At 47.0% G+C, this 19,964-nt stretch overlaps 1 protein-coding gene across 2 annotated transcripts; it reads right to left on the bottom strand.

The window, feature by feature from the left end:
- Positions 1–1,351: 1,351 nt before the first annotated feature.
- QTRT1 (queuine tRNA-ribosyltransferase catalytic subunit 1) lies at positions 1,352–11,476 on the bottom strand. Of its 2 annotated transcripts, XM_072947691.1 has the most exons (10): positions 11,061–11,473; positions 10,773–10,841; positions 10,539–10,677; positions 5,215–5,293; positions 5,002–5,117; positions 2,352–2,490; positions 2,029–2,104; positions 1,827–1,936; positions 1,651–1,738; positions 1,352–1,564 (listed from the first exon to the last, which is right to left on the bottom strand). In XM_072947691.1, exons 1-10 carry the CDS (start codon positions 11,301–11,303, stop codon positions 1,412–1,414), a joined length of 1,212 nt encoding a protein of 403 aa, XP_072803792.1. In that variant the 5' UTR covers positions 11,304–11,473; the 3' UTR covers positions 1,352–1,411. The 2 variants fall into 2 exon arrangements, with proteins under 2 accessions (XP_072803792.1, XP_072803793.1); XM_072947692.1 differs by lacking the exons at positions 5,002–5,117; positions 5,215–5,293 and having other exon boundaries at positions 11,061–11,476.
- Between the last annotated feature and the right edge of the window lie 8,488 nt (positions 11,477–19,964).

Genomic DNA, 19,964 nt, shown 5'->3' with positions numbered 1-19,964 from the left:
GAATATCTTCTGCTCACGCCTGTCCTGATGCAGCTAACGCTCCAACGCTGTTTCAACGCCTCTTCAACTTTAGCACATCTTGGGTATTTTTGAGTACACAATTGAAAGGTAACGGATCCTCTCCCCAGGAAAAGACATGCTATTTTGTAGGCAATGTTGGGGGTTCTGGGAAACTGGGACTCTTGGCCACTTGGAAAAGAGGCCAGGGATAGGTGGAAGGATTTGAAGACAACTGATTTGATTCCTCTGGACATAGAAGGGCCAAAGAGAAGCAGCCCAGTAAGGAGCCAGGAGCAAAGGAGGTGGGGAAGTGACAGGGCACAGTGGTAACAGGAGAATGGAGAAACAGTGAGTAGGAGGATGGCAGAGTGGCCAAAGTTATATGCCTGCTCCATGACCCAAAACCCCAGATCTCAGAGATAGGCAAAAAAACAATCGACAGTGTCTGGCACTGCAAACTTAAGCACAATCACAGAAACCTGGAAACACCCTAACTGCCCATTTATGGAGCTTATTAAATAAATACTATGCAGCAGCTGTAAAAAAAAAGACTGAGGAAGTTTTCATGTACTGACATGTAAACAATTTGAGATATACTCAGAGAAAGGGAAAAAAGCAAGGTAGAGAATTGCACGTAAAGGATACTGACATTCATGAAAAAATATGTACATGTGGAAAATTGCTGAAAGAATATATCAGTTGATCAAAGTAGTTGCATTTTTATGATATTTGAATTGTAGATCCTACACATGTGTTACTTTTTCAATTTAAAAAACCTTATCTTCTAAGAGGACCAGCTGTATAATTGGCCATATTTGGATTAGATCCTGAGCCTGTTTATTTGCTGGGTGATAATGACCAAGTGACTTCATTTCTCTGAACTTCAGTTTCCTCATCTGTAAAATGGAGCACTATAAAGTTGCAAGAATTAAAGACACTTGACAATCGTTTAGAACAGTGCCAGGCACAGTGTAACTTCTACTGATAATGAGATTAAGCCATATGTCTGAAGAGTCAAGGCAAAGAGCAGGTGTTCTGGAGCCCGACTGCTACTTCCTTGATGGTGACGTTGGGCAAGCAACTTCCCCCTCTCTGGACCTATAAAAAGGGGAAGGACCAGAGTGCCCACCCCCCAGGATGGCTTAGGGTACCGAGCAACAGGGAAGGGATGCAGATCCCACTGTGGGCACTTCCTACATGCTAGGTTTCCAGATAGCAGCTGTTGCTATGGTTACTTGCTATTATCTATGGGGGTTGGGGGTGAGGGGTCATGGACCCCAGTAACACTCAGACCAGTAAAGGGACCAAGACAGACCACCTCCCCAAGAAGACACGGACATATTCTATATTATTTATAAAAAAAAAAATCCTTCAATATCTTACATCCTCTCCCTCCCTCCCCAAAGTGAAGTCAACCCAGTGTGATTCCCACAGAGGCCAGGGCTTCGGTGGCCCAGGCGGGACAGAGGGTGGGGTCCCCATACATGGTACCCATGAAGTCCCGTACGAAATCAGGGAAGCGCTTCTCCACGATGCTGGCGCGCACGGCACTCATCAGCCGCAGCTGCAGGGCGGAAGTGTCAGCATCAGCCACTCGCACAGGGGAGATCCCCGTCCCCCTTGCCTTACCCATCCCGGCCACAGGCCCACCTGATAGGCAATGTTGTGGACAGTGAGGTGGTGCAGAGCGGCCGTGTTGTCGCTATGGAGCAGTGTGTGCAGGAAGGCTCGGCTGTGCCTGGGGACAGAAGGTGGGGACTCAGTAGTCCGGGTCCTGCCCCGCTCCCGGCCCTCCCCCTACCCCCCAAGGCTCCGTCCTCCCCTACTTCTGGCAGGTGGGACAGGTACACTCGGGGTCTATGGGACGGAAGTCTTTCGCGTACTGCTTCTTCTTCAGCTGCAGGTTCCCGGTGGGCACCAGGGCGGAGCCAAAGCGCTGGAGGGTGGGCAGGGGGAGGGCAAGGTGGGTCAGCCAGCTCTTCACCCTGCCCGACCTCACCCAGGTCTTCCTCCTGCCAAGGGCCTCACCGCTGTCCGTGTGGGGAAGACGCAGTCGAACATGTCGCATCCGAGAGCCACGCAGACCACCAGATCGGTGGCATAGCTGGGGGTGGGGCCAAAGGAGGGGGAAGGGGAGAGAACCTCAAGCCCTCCTCACACACCCAGGCCCCCCTCAACCCTCAGCCTCCCCAGGGGTTGACACGGGCAGAACCTCCCAAAGCAGAGGGCCATGTCCACCTAAGTCCCCTCCCAGGCAGGGCTGTGTCCTTCCCGACCCAGACCCCTAGAGACAGGGGTCCCCAGGAATCCAACCCCTAGAGGTTGGGCTGTCTCCCCTCTCCTCCACATACCCGACCCCCATCAGGTATCGGGGCTTGTCCTTAGGCAGCCTCGAGGTGCTCAGTGCCACCATCCTCCAGAACTGGCTCTTGCTCTCGCCCCCGCTCAGGCCCCCGATGGCAAAGCCTGGCACATCTCTCTTGGTCATCTCTGGGGGTGCAGGGGCAAGGTCAGGGGCCACCAGGCAAAAGGAAATAGAGCTTGCCCTCAGAGCACACCCTGTCCAGACCTCCACAGGCCCCCAGAAGGGAGAATGTCAGTGTGAGAGAGAGAGAGAGAGAGAGAGAGAGAGAGAGAGAGAGTGTGTGTGTGTGTGTGTGTGTGTGTGTTGGAGCTGCCGGTGATCTCAGCTACATTTATCCAGAGCTGGCTGCATGTGAGGGCCTTCAGCACTCAGAAGAGGCCCAGGGCCCATGCTCCCCTCACTGAAACCTAAGATGAAGCCAGATGTGTTTCAAAATCCAGAATTTTCCAGATTTTATTCTTTTGTTTGAGGCGGGAGGAGGTGCTAATTTAAAATTTTAAGTTAATTTTTAAATAATTTTAAACCTAATTTAAAATAATAACTTAGGTTTATTTATTTATTAATATCACCTTTTTTTAATGGAGGTACTAGGGATTGAACCCAGGACCTCTTGTATGCTAAGCACAGGCTCTTCCACTGAGCTAAACCCTCCCCCTAAAAATTTCCCATATTTTTTTTTAAGTTTATTTTTGGTGGGGGGAGGGTAATTAGGTTTATTTATTTAATTTTAGAGGCGGTACTGGGTAGTAAACCCAGGACTTCCTAACATGCAAAGCATGTGCTCTACCATTTGAGCTATACTCTCCCTCCTTCCAGATTTTAGAACAGCGCACATCCTACCTGGTGAATAACAGCCTTTCATCAAACTCTGTAACATTTCTACAGGAAAATGTGTCAAGACTCATAACTGGGGTAAAGAACCATGGAGGTCTGCTCTTGCCACCAAACGACTTGCAAATTCCAGCAGGTTTTGGATGTTAGAAGTGAGTAATTAGGCTCCAGAATTGCAGAGAAGGGGCTGCAGGTATGCACTGTGGTTGAGGCGTGCAGAGTTTAACCCACTGGCCCTAGGCCACACATGCCAGAGGCTGGATTCGAACCCGAGTCTGGCCTCAAAGCCCAGACTTGTCTCTGGCCCCAGCTGCCCAGTTCAACCCCAGGGAGGCCTCAGCACTGACAGAACAGGCCCAGTTTGGGGCCAGGTTTTGAAGCTGGAGTGAGCAACAGAAACATCAGGGGATGAGTTGTTCAAATGCAGCTTCCCAGGTCTGCCTTGGCCCTGGACTCAGATCCAGTCATGGGGTGAGCGCAGGTGGTTCTGGTGCAGGCGAGCCTCAGAGCACTGAGAGGCGCCACCAGGACCGGTGCTTGTGAAACGGCAGGTGGCCAAGAAATGAGTTTGATGGGGCGAGACCAGGTGGTTTTTTAAATGAAAGATAATAAAAAATATCAGAGAGGATTCCATGTATGAAGGTAAACACTTCACAAAGCCTTGGTTTCTACTTTCATATATGTCCACACATGAAACATACTTCTGACTGTGGGTCTCCATGAAAAAGAGTTATTGGGGGGTGGGGAGGGACGAGTATAGCTCAGCAGTAGAGCACGTGCTTAGCATGCACGAGGTCCTGGACTCAATCCCCAGTATCTCCTTTAAAACAAAAAAGACTTTGGGTCAGGCGTGCGGGACACAGATTGAGGACAAAAGGAATTATCAACAGGATAATCTTCACAACAGCACACACTGATGCCGGGTGCAGGTGGGACACCTTGAACAAATTTTCCCATTTATTCCTCACTCCAACCCCATGACATTGGGAGTATGCTCCGATTTAATAGAGGGTGAAAGCGAGGCTCAGAGAGGCCAAGCCACCAGCTCAAGGGTGCCCAGCCATGAAGCAACAGATCAGGGGTTGGATCCAGCAGACTCCAGAATCCAGAGTCTTGCCCATGACACATCACTGCTTTTGAGCCCCCACCTCTGCCTCCACTTTGTTTCCATGGCCACAGCCTTGGCTCAGGCCTCATTGTCACTCTCCCCCTAGGCAACTACTCCAGCTTCCTCTTTGGGCCTTCTGCTTCCTATCCTACTGGGATTTTTCTCCCACTCTCCCCCTCAACAGCACCCCATGGCTCCCCAGAACCTTGATGTGATGTCCCAGGGCCTCCACCGTCAGTACAGTTGCCCCTGACAGCATGTCTTACTCCCCAAGGATGGAGTGGCAGTGTACCAGTTAATGCTTAGGTTCTAGAGTCCGAGGTCTGGGTTCAGATCCCAGATCCGCAACATCCAAGCTGTGTGGCTGGGTGTAAGTAACTTAACAGCTCTGGGCCTCAGTTTCCCCTTCAGAAACGTGGTAGTTCCCGCCTTACAGGATGGTTATGAAAACTCGATGGGTCAATCTCTGACCAGCGTTTGGCATACTGCCTGGTGAACACCCCAAAATGGATAGCTATTGTTATTCTCCAAACACATTCTACTCCACGCTGTCTCAGGGCCTTTGCTTCAATGGCTTTTCCACCTAAAGTGCCCTTTTGCCCATTAACAACCACTCTCTCAGCACCATCGCAAGCCAGGCCCACGTGGGGCCCCCCTGCGAAGGAAAAGCCCTGGTCATGTTGACAGGTGGCTTTACCTTCAAGGCAGGTGGCCCGGAGATCTGCATCCAGCCCTCCTTGGATGATGGCGAAGAGGTTCTGTTTGTCTGGCTGCCGATGAGCTGCAATGCACCGGTCCAGCCAGCGGACTGATCTGCAAGAGGACCGCAGTCACCAGCCATAGGGGCCTGGTGAGGGGCATGGAGACAAGGCTGCAGGACCAGCACCCCCTCCTCTACACATACACACACCTATACATGGCCTCTTTCACGCGTGGCCCCGTCACAGTGCTGCTGACCACATCATCCAACTGCATGATGATGTCTGAGCCTGGAGAGTGAGACAGGAGCACAGTCACTGGGAAAGCCCCCCACCCACCCGCAAGGGGACAAGCTGGACCCCAGGAGTCCCTCTCCAGGTCTTGCTGACTCCCACTTAATCCCCTAGTCTGTTTATACAGGAACCAGAGGGAGCTTTTCAAAATGCACATCTGTTCTTGCCACCCCCCAGCTAAAACCCTGCCCTGGCACGTAGAATAAAATCCCACCTCTGCAAATTCATCCTCCAAGAACAGAATGATGTGTACACAAAGTGATTCATCGTGGTAGGATGGGGAGTAGCAAGACAGGAGTCCAAGTGTCCATCAACAGGGGTCTAGTTGAATGAAGCATGGTCCAGCCCTTAAGGGAATATTCTTTCCCCTAATCCCAAAATCTAGAAATTTCTCAAAATTAAAGGATTTTTCTTATATTTATGGCATACTCAGAAAAACCTGAGACAGTTATAATCTTTTTAAAAACCCAATATAGTTTGAAGATTCATAAGCATAATGCAATAAAAATGAAGTGTGTGCCATATCCAGCAACTCCACTTCTGAGTATATACCCAAAGAATTGAAAGCAGGGTCTCAAAGAAATATTCGCCAGCTCATGTTCATAGCAGCATTGTTCACCATAGTCAAAAGATGGAAGCAACCCAAGTGTCCATGGACAGGTGAATAGATAAGCAAAATGTGATACTGACATTCAATGGAATATTATGCAGCCTTGAAAAGGGAAGGAAATTCTGACACATGCTGAATGTAGATGAACCTTGAGGACCCATCATGCTAAGTGAAATAAGCCAGTCACAAAAAGACAAATGTTTTATGTTTCTACTTACATGAAGTGCCTAGAAGAGTCAAATTCATATAGTAGATGGGGAGTGCCAGGGGCTGGGAGAGGGAGAATGAGGGGGTTAGTGTTTCATGGGGACAGTTTCACTTTGGGAAGATGAAAAGAGTTCTGGAGATGGATGGGAGTGCTGGCTGCACAACAGTAAGAATGTATTTGATGCCAATGAACTGGACACTGAAAAAGAATAAAGATGGTAAATTTTATGTTCTGTGTATTTTACCACAATTTTTTAATTTAAAAAAAAAAGTCAAGTGTAATACCACAAAGGCACTTGCCCCAGACTCTACTGAGATACTGTGTAATAAATGGTATATAACTTTTACTATCTTTCTGAAATGTGAAAACTCTGAATTCTGACACCTATCTGGCCATAAGAATTTCAGATTAGAGTTTGTGGATTTATAGGTTAGGAAAGCTCAAGGAAATATGCCAAGATGTGTCATTATAGGGAAAAAGCACAGTGCATAAACTAGCCAAAGATCAGGCGATTTGATAAGCAATAAAGATTTTAACTGCAGTGGACTGAGACACATCGAATACATTTAAACCCCTGAGTTCATGATGATCCTGAAAAAACAACCATCAGTTTGTCATTGCTAGAGGATGCTAAGAAATCAACCCATGAAAACTAGTAAATGAGGGGAAAGAATTAAATCCATTCTTCCTATGTGAACTTAAACTACTTGGTCTCCCAGGAAAAAGTGAGAACAGAATGTTTTTTGTTTACAGAGGAAATCTGGCTAATAAATGAAGAGAGAATGGCAGAATTAGAAACGCACCAGTTTGCAATTCCTAGTAATGGTTCCCAGGAGGCAGGTGTTAGGTGCCCCCTGGTGGACATACACACTGTGAGCCCTCTTGCCAAAAGGAACAGGACTCCAATGTGGCTCAAACCTCTAGAACCAAGTACCAACCTACAGGAAATCCAGAGGGTGGAGGAAAACTGTTACGTGACACCCTGGGGATGTGATTAGCAAAATTCAGACCCTGTGAAACACTATAGGGCTAAGGAACCAGTTTCTTCAAGAAGTTAATTGCTTAAAAAAAATTGGAGGGGGTAGGGTATAGCTCAAATGGTAGAGCGCACGCTTAGCATGCATGAGGTCCTGGGTTCAATCCCCAGTACCTCCTCTAAGAATGAATAAATAAATAAATAAACATACTTACCCCCCAAAAAAAACTTTAAAAATAAAAATAAATTTAAAAATTGGAGGGAGAAACTATATAATATGTAATTTAATGTAACATATGAAAAGAGACTTAAGAACAACAAAGACCTACTGCATAGCACAGGAAACTATATTCATTTTCTTGTAATAACATATAATGGAAAAGAATCTGAAAAGAAAAAAATATGTATGTATAACTGAATCACATTGCTGTACATCTGAAAGTAACATTGTAAATCAACTATGCTTCAAAAACATTTTTGTTTAAAAATAAAATAAAATAAAAGAGACTTAAGAGATCTTTCAAATAATTGCAGTATTTGCACATTACTTGGATCCTAAAATAGATAGTAAGAAAAACTGACACTTATGAAACAGCTGGAACTTTGAACACTGGCCAGATATTTGATGTTAATGAATTACTGTTAATTGTTTTTAGGTGGGATGACAGTACTGTGAATTGTTAAAAAAAAAATCCCATGTTTTTGAGATACAAAATAAATACTTATAGATGAAATGGTAGGGTGCCTGGGATTTGGTTTGATTTAATACAGATGATTTAAGAATATTGAGCTAGAAAAAGAAAACCAAAGCAAAAATAGTTAAAAATTAAAAAATAAACAGGATACAGGGAGAGGGTATAGCTCAGTGGCAGAGCGCATACTTAGCATGCAGGGGGTTCTGGGTTCAATCCCGAGTACCTCCTCTAAAAATAAAGAAATCAACCTAATTGCCTCCCTCCCCATAAAAACAAACACAAAAAAAAGGTAAACAAAGTAAAAATAAAACTTCAAAAATAAATGAATAAATAAATAAATCTAATTACCTCCCTCCCCAAAAAACAAACAAAACAAACAAGAATAAATGTAAGCTTGCAACTATCAAAAAATTGAATCAATGAAGCATATCTATTAATTGGTATGTTATTTAGCTATAAGATGGAAAAAAGTACCAGTGCATGCTACCTCAAAAACAGTGACAAACCTCAAAAACATTATGCTTGTCCACTAACAGATAACTGGATAAAAAAGCTGTGGTATATTTACACAATGGAATACTACTCAGACATAAAAATGAATAAAATAATGCTATTTGCAGCAACATGGATGGACTTAAAGATCATCATTCTAAGTGATGTAAGCCAGAAAGAGAAAGAAAAATACCATATGTTATCACTCATATGTGAAATCTAAAAACAGAAAAAAAGAAGACACTAATGAACTCATCTACAAAACAGAAACAGACTCGCAGACACAGTAAACAATCTTATGGTTACCAGGTGAAAGGAGGTAGGAAAGGATAAATTTGGAAGTTTGAGATTTGCAAATGTTAGCCACTATATATGAAGAAATTTTTAAAAATTCTGTATAGCACAGGGAACTATATTCAATATCTTGTAATAACCTTTAATGAAAAAGAATATGAAAACAAATATATGTATATATATGCATGACTGGGACACTGAGCTGTACACCAGAAACTGACACATTGTAACTGACTATATGTCAATCAAAAAAATTATGCTAAGTAAAAAAAGCCATTCTCAAAGACCACATATTGTCTGATTTCATCCATGTGAAATGTCTAGAATACACAAATCTATAGAGACAGAAAGGAGATTAGTGAGGGCTGGGTAGTGACTGACAATGGGTACAGGATTTCTTTTGGGGATATAAAAGTGTCCTGAAATTAGAGTGTGGCGATGCTTGTATAATTCTGTGAATATACTAAAAACCACTGAAGGGTGCATTTTAAATGGGTGAACTGTCTGTGTATCATATGTCAATAAAGCTGTTTAAAAAAAGAAAGAAATCAATAAAACAGAAAGCCGACAAATGGAGAAAATAAACAAGCCAAAAGCTGGTTTTTGGAAAAGATCAACAAACTCAAAATCAATAAACCCCTACTAGACTGATTGGGAAAGAAGAGATCACAAGTTATCAATATCAGGAATGAAAAAGGAGTCATCACTACAGATTCTATAACATTAAGAGGTTAATAAGAAAAAGACAAAAAAAGAAAAAAAGAGGTTAATAAGAGAATATTATGACCAACTTTATGCCAAGTAAGTTGAAAGAAAAGTTCAAGGAACGGCCAAATTCCTTGAAAAATCCAACTTACCAATTCTGACCCAAGATGATAACACAAAATCTGAATAGCCCTATCAACATGTCAAATAAATTGAATCCATCATCAAAAACCTTCCCACAACTGTAGGCCCAGGGGAGTTTAATGGAGAATTCTACGAAACATTTAAAGATGAAATAGCACCAATCTTAGGCAAATTCCAACAAAAATTACAGGAGAAGCAATGTGGGCTGGGATATTGATAAAACATAAGGGTTGTGACCTGGTGATTGTTGAAGCCCGGTGACAGGTCAGAAGGGTTGTGTCTGTTTTGGTATACACTTGAAATTTTCCAAAATTAACAAAAATACAAGGTACAGAAGAATGTGCCATAAATGGCATGCTCTCATCATGGAAAAAAAATACAATAGATTTGAACTTGCTTGTATTTGAATAAACTCTGAAAGAATATATAAGAAACTCGAAACAGGGGTGACCTGTGGGGGTGAAAGGGATGGACAGAGGATGGGCATTGTTTCCTGCACATGTTTTTACATAGGAAATATATAGAAAATGCATTATTGTTCAGTTTTCTTTTCCTTAAAGACAATTCGGGGGGAGGGTACAGCTCCCTGGAAGAGTGTGTGCTTAGCATGCGTGAGGTCCTGGGTTCAATCCCCAGTACCTCCATTAAAACTTTTTTTTAAGTAATAATAAAATAAAATAAAAGACAATTCAAAACTCATGAGTCCCTGCAGGATCTGCCCCCAACACCTCTCTGTCCTCACCTTCTATGAGACTGAGAAATGTTCATTGTCTTTATCAAGGAATGGGGAATATTGATGCAGATGGGAGGGGTCTAAAGCCCCCCCAATACCTCCTTGTTGCCCCCATTATTTCAACATCTCTTTGACCAGCTAATTTGCTATTTAGGAGAAATAGGGAGATAAAAGTAATACTAAAAGCTACTATATGTCAGGCACTGTGATAAGAGACTGACATTAGATCATTGTTTTTGTGAACTATCCTCATCTGGGTTGGCCCAACTGAGGCTCAGGGAGGGGGAGTGATTTGCCCAAAGCCAACCAGCAGGTAAGGAGAGGGCCCACCTCACCACCACCTCCGAAAGGCAGGGAGAGGGGCGGCTCCCCGGGATCCGCTCACCCAGCGCGTTCTGTATCTCCACGGACTTCTCCGGGCTCAGAAGGGTCTCCTCACCGTCGTAAGGGGATCGAAAGCGGACACCTTCCTCCGTCACCTCGGATAGGGACACCAGAGACACCATCTGGAAGCCGCCGCTGTCCTGAGGGAAACCCCACCGCGGGGCTATCAGGAATGGAACTGGTAATACCCATCCCCAAGGAGTACCCTTGGATCCCGGTTCAGACCCCACCTTACCGTCAGCAGATTGTGGGGCCAATTCATAAAGCCGTGGAGACCGTGGGCTTTCTGGATCAGCTCAGGGCCCTGGGTTGGGGGAAGGGTCAGGTTAGAGGGCTCATGTTGGAGGCAACAGGACTGGCCAGCTTCGTTCCTCACCGGTCCCTCACGCCCAGCACAAGGCCTGGGCCACCCGGGATGCTCGATAGGTCTTTGTCGATTGACTTTTGGAGGCGTACCCGGACCTAGGGAATGCCTGGGCTGCCCGCGCTCCGCCGCCTCCCTGCCCGGGCAGAACCCACGCACCGGCCTCAGACCCAGATGGTAGGTGTTGCCCAGGCAGATGCGGCAGCCCAGGGCGTCCAGCTGCTCGGTCGTGATGCCCTTCATGGTGGCCTGCGTGCCCACTGGCATGAACACTGGAGTAGCCACGGGCCCGTGTGGCAGCCGCAGCTCGCCTGCCCGGGCCCTGGAGCGGCTACATTCGGCCACCAGCCGCATGATGCGCGGGGCGGACTCCAGGGAAGTTGGGCTAGCGGCTGCCGCCATCTTGCCTGCCGGAACCACGTGGGCGGCGGAACACCCTGGGCGGCGCCATGTTGGCCTGCGTCACGTGACGGGAGACGCGGGCAGGAGCCTTGGAAGAGCGTCAGACGAACCATGGAAACGGACGCCGGCGCGCTCCTCCTCGCAGGGCGTTCAGTTCCGTTCCACAGGCAGAGAGAGCTCTGCCGCGAAGTGCTAAAATTGTATTGGTTTGGAAGCCCATTCCTTTCACTCCCTCGCAACCAAACCCTCTCTAATCTACAGTTTTATCCTCCATCAAGTGATACTATTAGACATAAAGGCATTGTGAATATTGATAACAGGATGGATGTATATTGATTTTTTACACAATGCCTGAGACAGGCTTTTGTCTCTTGAACATTACCTTGCTCCAAGGGCTTAGAACAGGACCTAGCACGGTACGTACTCAATAAACATTACTTTGTTCAATGAAAGAAGAAATCACAGATTTACAGAAAGGGAGACTCAGGTCCAGAACCTGGTTACATTAATTCGGTCATTCATACAGCGTACCCCTACATATACATCCCCACTAGTGTCAGCCTCCATGCTGCACAGGGATGAGAGAGGCTGGGTCACGGGTTTATTAAGCACTGGCTGTGTTCAACTAATAATAATAGCAATATAAAAAATATATAGTCTTATGGTTGGAAAAAGAGCCGACATCCGTCATGGCCAGCAGAGGGCGCATATGCCCCAGAAGCCTTCTCAGGATCACTGGCCTGAAGCGGCCTGATCTCAGCAAGACGAACCTAGAAGCCTTGGGCTAGTAATACCAGTTTCTCAGGGTGCTAGAGTCCTCATGAGGACACGTCTGGAAAACACCCAACAGTGAGGCCTCACTGCCTGTTGCTATTATCAGCAAAACTCCTCTGATATTCCTGTGGATGCTGGCTCATATCTTCACCGTCAGTTGCTCTGAACTTCCCCAAAGTTAAAGAACCCTTCACTGATACCCATGACTGTATATCACATCGCCTGTAACTCATATTGTGCTTTTAAGAACCTCTATACCTTGACAGGCCCAGCATCGTCCTCTTTTCTGAACTCTCATCTTCTCTTTGGGAGATACCTCCTTGACATCCCCACTGGGTGCCCAAAACAGCTCATGATTGTCCCCCCAGGCTTGCCTACCCACCTCCATCTTCCCCTTCTCGGTAGCAGCAGCACAATCCTTCCAGGAGCTCAGACCAGAAACTTTGGAATGGTCTTTAAGCCCTCACTATCTGTCATCCCTACATCTGATTAATCAGCAATTCCTGGTTGCTCTTCTTTCAAAATCTATCCAGAATCTACCACTCCACAACCCCTCCCTAGCTCTCACACTGGTCCAGTCACCAGCATCTCTTGCCTGGCTAGTTACTCCTCACTGGTCTCTTGGCTTCTGACCTTTACTCCCTACAGTATATACTGGATTTCTTGGATCTGAGGACTGGAGCCTTTCCATAATTTTGAAAAATTCTCGGTTATTCTCTCTGAAGAGCTGCAGTTGCCTGTAACTTAGCCTGCAGCACAGGTAGCTGTGAGCATGATGAGAAATGCTGACTTGCTTCTCCTCCTGAGAAGTTAGCCTTGCAAAATTCAACATGTTTGAACTGAGAACTTCTTAAAAATATGTATGTGTGTGTGTGTGTGTGTGTGTGTATGTATATACACACATTTCCATAAGGAACAAGAGTACAAAATGGTGGTCTTTGGAGTTTGTAACTATGAGAGTTTTCATTGAACTGTACTTTTATATTTTATGCACTTTTCTTCATTTGTAATATTTCATATTTCCAAATGTATAAAAAATTCAGAAAGGGTAAAAGGTGGACAAACCTAGTCCCACCTCATCCCCCATCCACCCACTTTCCATCTCAGCCTTCCCTAGACATGTTTTTATCAGATTATTGTGTCTTTCTTGTGTTTTCTCATGCAAACAGAAGCAAATATTAACTTAAATACTTATACACATCTCTTTAGACACAAAAGGAGGCTTGCTAGTTACCCTGGGGGATGCACTTCACTTTTGGTTTACACCTTGGAGGCCATTCCATGTCAGTACATTGTTCCCTTGTTTGTTTGTTTTTTTTTTCAACAGTTGCCTAGTATCCCAAAATATGGGTAGACCGTCACTCACTGTGGGATCTCCCTTCGATTCTCTCTTGATTTGTGAGTAATTTTTTGCTTCTACAAAAAAGGCTACAATGAATGATCTTGTATTTAAGTCATTTCACATGGCAGTAAATATATCTTTAGGAAAATTTTCTGGTGACTAGGTCAAAGAATATAATGAGATCCTACCCAAATGCCCTCCATAGGGTTGTGGCATTTGCTCCTGCACCAGAAAGCAGTGTATGGAAGTGCCTGCTTCCCCACAGGCTCTCCAACACAATTTCAACTGGTAATTCCGTGTCATTTTTAATGTGCCTTTCTTTTATTTCCAATGAGGTTTGGTACCTATTCTTCACTTCCACCTTCTTGAAACATACTTCCTATAGCTTTTCTGGCCTCATTCTCCTGATTTGTTGAACTATTTCTTTTTAATTCTCCTAAATAATAATAATAATAATAATAATAATAATAATAATAATAATAATAATAATAATAATAATAATGAAGAAGAAGAAGAAGAAGAAGAAGAAGAAGAAGAAGAAGAAGAAGAAGAAGAAGAAGAAGAAGAAGAAGAAGAAGAAGATGATTAAGAGCTAATACTGCCAACACTAATGGAGCAGGTGCCACTGTGTGCCAGGTGTCAGGTAATCCATACATTGTCATTGCCTCATTTGGACTCTCACAGTACAATGTGGTAGGTATTGTTATTATCTCCATTTTATGAATAAAGTAATCGAGGCAGAGATATTTACTGACTTACTCATGGTTACTTGATTACTAATCAAGGAACAGGAATTGAAATCTAGTCCTATCTGAGCCCTGTGAAGCTACCCTCTTATACAGCTTCTTTTCCTGAAGAAGGCAGTGGTAGCGATTGTGGCCCAGTGCAGGGGTGAAAGGGTTACAGCCAGAGGAGGAACATGGTGGGGGGCGGGGATTCAGGCTCTGCCACTCAGAAACCAAGTGACTTTAGTCGGGTGGTGGCCACTCTGTGAGTCTCATTTTCTTCATCTTTAAATTGAGGCAGAGGGTCATTATGAAGGTACACAGTAAATGCCAAAATACACACATGAGTATATGTGCAGTAAACATTATGGAGCACCCCCACTCTGTGTGAGACACTTCTCACTGCTGGCACCGTAGCAGTGAACAAGTAGACAGAAACCCATGCCCTGGAGGGGTGAACAAGAAAAATGTGTAAAATACATCATGCCTCAGGTGATTATGAGTGTTGGGAATAAAGAAATCAGGGAAAGAGAGGAGTTGGGAGGTGACAATTTAAGTAGGGTGGTCAAGACCAGATCTACTGAGAAGGTGGGATTTGAGTTAAGGCCCGAAGGATATGAGGGAGGCATCAAATGAGAGGGCATTTCAGGCAGTGGGAACAATGAGAGCAAAGGTTCTGGTGAGGTCGGAATGTGCCTAGATCACTTGCAGTGCAGCAGGGAGGGCAGTATGGCTAGAAGGAGTGAGAGAAGGAGCGGAAGATGAGGGTCAAAAGATCAGAGTGAGAGAGCCTGCAAAGCCTCTGGTTTGCGGTGAGAATTGTGGCTTTCCCCTGAACTAGATGGAAGAGTGGGGGTTTCTTAGAGGAGCGAGGAGTGAAGAAAGCTTTTTCTATCACCAGAGGTAAAATGGGGGATGGAGGTGGGGTACAATCAAGTTCAGTGGCAACTGCTGTAGGGTTTTGGCGCCGCTCAGCAGGGAGTGTAGGGGACGCCACGAGGTCTCCCCTTGACGCGGCCTCAGCACTCTGGACAGCGCCGCACGCGTCGCCCAGAGACCAGAGAAGCGGTAGCGTTAGGGGCGGAGCCTGCGGAAGCGGCCTATTAAAAGCGGCGAGCTCTGCCCAAGGGCACACCCTGCAGGGCGGGGCCGCGGGCGGAGCTTGATAAACTATCCAATTACAAGCGTTTGCTGACAGCTCAAGGAAGCAGCGGAAGACGTTAAGGGGCGGGGACACATGAGGGCGGAGCCTGTGTAAAACTTATATTTCGACCGGGGCCCGTTGATTGGGCACCGAAGAGGCAGTGGTGCGTACGAGGCGGTCCTAGGGACTATAGCAGGGCGCGGTTCTTGAAAGGGTGATGGTTGCAGAGGCGGGGGTTGGTTTCTGAGCTAAAGTGAAGGCCCGCGCACGAGACCGGGGTTGGGGATCTCAGTAGATCCTCCAGTTTCCCCTTCCTTGGGGTCCCAGCAGCTGCGCAGAGGAGTCCCCAAAACTAGAAGGAGGGATTTGGCCTTAAGGAGTGGGTACTAAAATCCTGGGACCCAGAAGGGAACGAGTCGGGATTCTGGGTACAGAGTGGGAAATCCAGAACCTCTGGACAAGAGTTGGGTGTTGGAATATCTCCGACGTTGAAATAGGGGTCCTTGGAGCCCTGGTCGAGTGATCGTCCCAAGAGCCTGGCTGTTTTCTCTTGTTTATCCAGCCGAGGGTGGAAGCTGTCCTGTGATATTCTTGCCCTCCATAGACCTGGTGCCAAAGGCTAGCTTTTTTGGGAGACACTGCGAAGGCTAGGGCCCCAAGACTTGGCGCTCTCTGTTAAACGACCCCCGCGGCAACTCTCTAAACGTTCCTCCTTGTCTCCCCACAGCAGAGCTGAGAGCTAGTGAGTCTGGACCCCTCTCCATCCCGTATCTTGGGCAAAGTAATGTGTCTTTCTTGGTCCCAGTCAGCTGTCTGGGATATGTAGCTTTAACCCCTCTTGGGCCTGAAAATTGGTCTCTCACCAAGTTCAGGGGACTTTGCCACAAAATCACTCTGAAACTCAGCTCAGATATTTCAGAACTCTTTGCTTGTCTCCCAGTCTTCATTCTAACCTCTCCCACACACCTTGTTTTTGATTGTTCTAAAGCACCACTCTGCCTGGGTTCTTCCCAGCTCAGAATCTTTTTGGAGATCCCCACTGCTCTCAGGATAAAGAACTCCTCTGCTTGCCTGCCACGGCCCAGCGCCAGGCGGCTCCTGGCTGACATCAAGCAATACTTTTTCCTTTTTGCAACCAAATGCCTCACCCATCTGACTTCAGCAACCTTAAGTTCTTTCCCACTACCCAGTAGCATTTTTGTACATGCTGTTCCCTCAGCATGGCATATCCTTTGCTCACCTACCTCAGCACATCTTTAGGTCCCAATTCAACAGTAGTGTCTCGCTTGAGACACAGAATGCCTTCCCTGACACCACCCCCCCCCAGTTGGGACAGGGCCCTCTTGGTGCCTGGAAGCTCCATAAGGGCTGGGACCAGGGTAACTGCCGTATTCCCAGTGCCTAGTACAGGACTGATACATAACGGCCAATAAATCCATGTAGAGTGAATGAAACAAACACACACATGAAGTTTCCATTTATTCCACGATGGGTTAGAATGAGCATCCGAGCCAAAAAAGCTTGCTGCATTGTTGCCCAAAATTGTGTCCAGAGGTCTCAGAACAGGTTTACAGAGGGAAAGAATGGCCAGAGTTGGGCTCACACATGGACACTGAATCCTGAGGCTGGACGGCCCAGCTGCAGAGGTCCAGGCCTGGGTCCTTAGAGGCAGGGCAAGCTCTGCTACTAGATAAAGAATGGCCAATGGTCAGAGGGAGAGCAAATGTTTCCCAGCCAGGGCAGGGGGTAATCAGTCAGCTGGGTGGTAACTTGAGGTCAGGGTGCACACCAGCCTAGAGGAACAATCAGGGCCCCAGTGACTCCTCTAAATCTAGAGAGGTGGAAATCCTGGATTTGTCTCCCGTATTACTGCTCAGAAGCCTCCTTTGGTCCCAGGTCACTAACCCCCAATCACTCCCCACTGGAATCAGTTCCAATTCCTTGCAAGGCCCTATCCCTCCCTGTGACATTATCTTAGCCCACTGTGATCTGTCAGTCATGTGCTTTTTCTACCTTTCCTCCAAAGGCATCCTGGGCCCTCCAGGGTGGTCTCCATTCCTGAGTCATTGATACCCATGACCTATCCACCAAGTACCCTATCCTGATCAACTTGCCGAGTGTGTGGGACACTGATGCTTCCTGCTGGTGCTCCTGGTGCTCTCTGTTGGTGACTGAAGGATGCATGACATCATCCTCCAGCAACACGTGGGCCAAGACATCTCTCCATCATAGGCCAGCTATTGCCTTCCATGGTCCTGGATGAGGAGGAGCTGGAGAAGCAGCTCTGCCAGGCTGGCTTCCTGGGCTTGGAGGACAACAGGCCTGGGATGGCCTTAACCAGCTTCGAATGGGTGACACACCAGCAGCAAGCTCTTCTCCGTGCTCAAGGTGTCAACCTCATCTTCCTCAACCCAGCTCCCTGCAGTGGCAGGTCCTAAGGGTTGGAATGCTGTCATTGGCCAGCTGCCTCACCACCACTGAAGACCCTGAGCAGAGTTACGGTGCCAAAGGATCTGTGGTCATGAGCTGTCTTCTCAGGACTGGTACCCACCATGCTGCAAAGATGCTGCTGACTCCATGCTGTCCAGATCTGACTACTGTAATCCTGACGGTGGCAAACAAACTCCTAGGGCTGTGCTAGCAGTAATGGGGGTGAAACCTTCACCCAACCTTGTATTGGGTTGAATGTTGTCCCCCAGAAGTGTTATGTCCAACTCCTAATCGCTGGTATCTGTGACCATGACTTTATTTGGAAATATACCGCTGTAGAGGTATTTAAGGATCTTGGGATGAGTGCATCATTGATGAAGGTGGACCCCAGATCTGATGACTAATGTCCTTATGTAAGGAAGGGGATCTGAGACACACTCAAAGGGAGGTCATGTGAAGATGGAAGCAGAGATTAGAGTGGTGCTCCCACAAGCCAAAGGACACCTGGAACCATGTGAAGCTAGACAAAGCAAGATCCTGCTTGCTCCTCGGGTAGTGCTGTTTTTGGCAATAAATTTGTCCTGGTCATGGGAGAAACTCAGGCATCCATCAGAGACAAGCCGCCCTGCCCTTCGCCACAACAGAGGAACATGGCACCAAGTCCTGGCTGTGTGGACTTGTCACTACACCAAGGTGACCGGAGACAGCTTTTCCCACTGCCTTCTTTGACCTTGAGATTCCTTCCCTTGTGCTGGTCTGCATTCAGAAATTTGAATGTGGTAGTGGTGGTTCCTGCCTGGAAAACCAACAGTGAAACTGCACTGAGGATGCACATCCAGAGCTGCAGGCATTTGACAGGTGGTGCCAAGGTGTTCCTCCCAATGGATTTCTCAGTGACACTGCTTCCATCCAGTCTTCATCCCCTCACCTCAAACACAAGGTCCAAATGATTTTGTGTAGGTCTCTTTGTCCCAGACCTTGGACATGTCTGGGAGAGGAGTTGAGGTTGGAAGCCATCCGTCAGGTCTGTCTCGTCTCCACTAATACACACACTTGACGGGTCCTACGGGAATTCAGGTCCACCTGAACGTCTGCACCATGAGCCCCGATCCCCAAGCTGGGAGATTTGGTATTGAGGTCTCCCCGACTCCAGCAGGAAGCAAAACTCCTTGAATGTTTTCCTTGGGTGCCGAACACTTTCCTTTCACCTCCCCCAAGGCAAATCTTCATCCTTTGAAGGGACACTGGACTTTCTGCCTCAACTGAGTGATTCTCAGTCAATAGTTTGCACTTCTCTCAGTGGCCATGGTTACCAAGCCCTGGAACCCAGACCTTGAACAGCGCCTGCTGAGCAGGTGAAGAGACAAGATGGGTCCCTGCTGAGATGCAGCCCCAGGCCTCACCGCAGGGCTCTTTCCAGGCAGGTGGAGTTGGAACCTGGGTAAGGCCAATCCACACACTGTCCTGACTCTCTCCCTGAGGCAAAGCCAGAACCGAGAAGGGTTGCTTTGGGGGTGGGTTCCTCCACCTGTGCACTGCTTATATTTAAGTGTAGAAAGTTCAGTACCATCCTTGGCCTCTACCCACTAGGTGACAAATGTCACTCAACCACTGCAAAATTGCCCAGGATCAAGAAGCACTCCTCCAGAGAAACCTGTGAGAACAGGGCTGAGCCACTGAAAAGAACCCCAACAGTGCACTGTGCAGAACACACTTGTGCGGGGGTGGGGTGGGGTGGGGGCAGTACCAGGGAAAAGGCTGTGGCCACTGCAGACACAAAGTGCCATCCCGGCTAAGATGGTCCTGTGGCTAATTTCCCAGACCTTGGGGTCGTTCAGCCAGATTCAACTGGGGTTTTTCAAATTGGGTTAAGTGGAACAAAACTGACCAAACCTTTATTCCACAGTGTCTTGAAACTGCGCTTAAAACTATACCAGAATTTATGGAGCAGAAAACAAAAAGCATGCTGAATTGTGTGAGCAAACCCGCCAAAGCAGTGTGGGCCTCCGCAGGCAGCTCCACAGTCCGTCGGGATAGCTGGCACATGAGGTGACAAGCTCCCAGTTAACTGGATTTCTGGCCCAAGCCACTAGGAGTGAAGGTGTCTAGAGGCCTAGAACTGGACCTTCTCTGGTGACCAGGGACTGCCCTGCTGCCCCCGCCCCACTTTCCTGTGCTGGGAACAGAGTGGAGGAACCTGCCCATCCCGCTGCTGGTGGGCCAGACACCCAGGCCTACGACCGGCG

The sequence above is a fragment of the Vicugna pacos genome, chromosome 22, assembly GCF_048564905.1.
Source record: "Vicugna pacos chromosome 22, VicPac4, whole genome shotgun sequence".
Lineage (NCBI taxonomy): Eukaryota > Metazoa > Chordata > Mammalia > Artiodactyla > Camelidae > Vicugna > Vicugna pacos.
This window is presented reverse-complemented; position numbering and strand designations above follow the sequence as displayed.

Coding starts and splice junctions, on each gene's coding strand:
- QTRT1 (XM_072947691.1), bottom strand. CDS start 11,303: ATGGCGGCAGCCGCTAGCCCAACTTCCCTGGAGTCCGCCCCGCGCATC. Junction 2,105..2,351: donor CGATACCTGATGGGGGTCGG/GTATGTGGAGGA, acceptor CCCCACCCCCAG/CTATGCCACCGATCTGGTGG. Junction 1,739..1,826: donor ACCTGTCCCACCTGCCAGAA/GTAGGGGAGGAC, acceptor TTCTGTCCCCAG/GCACAGCCGAGCCTTCCTGC.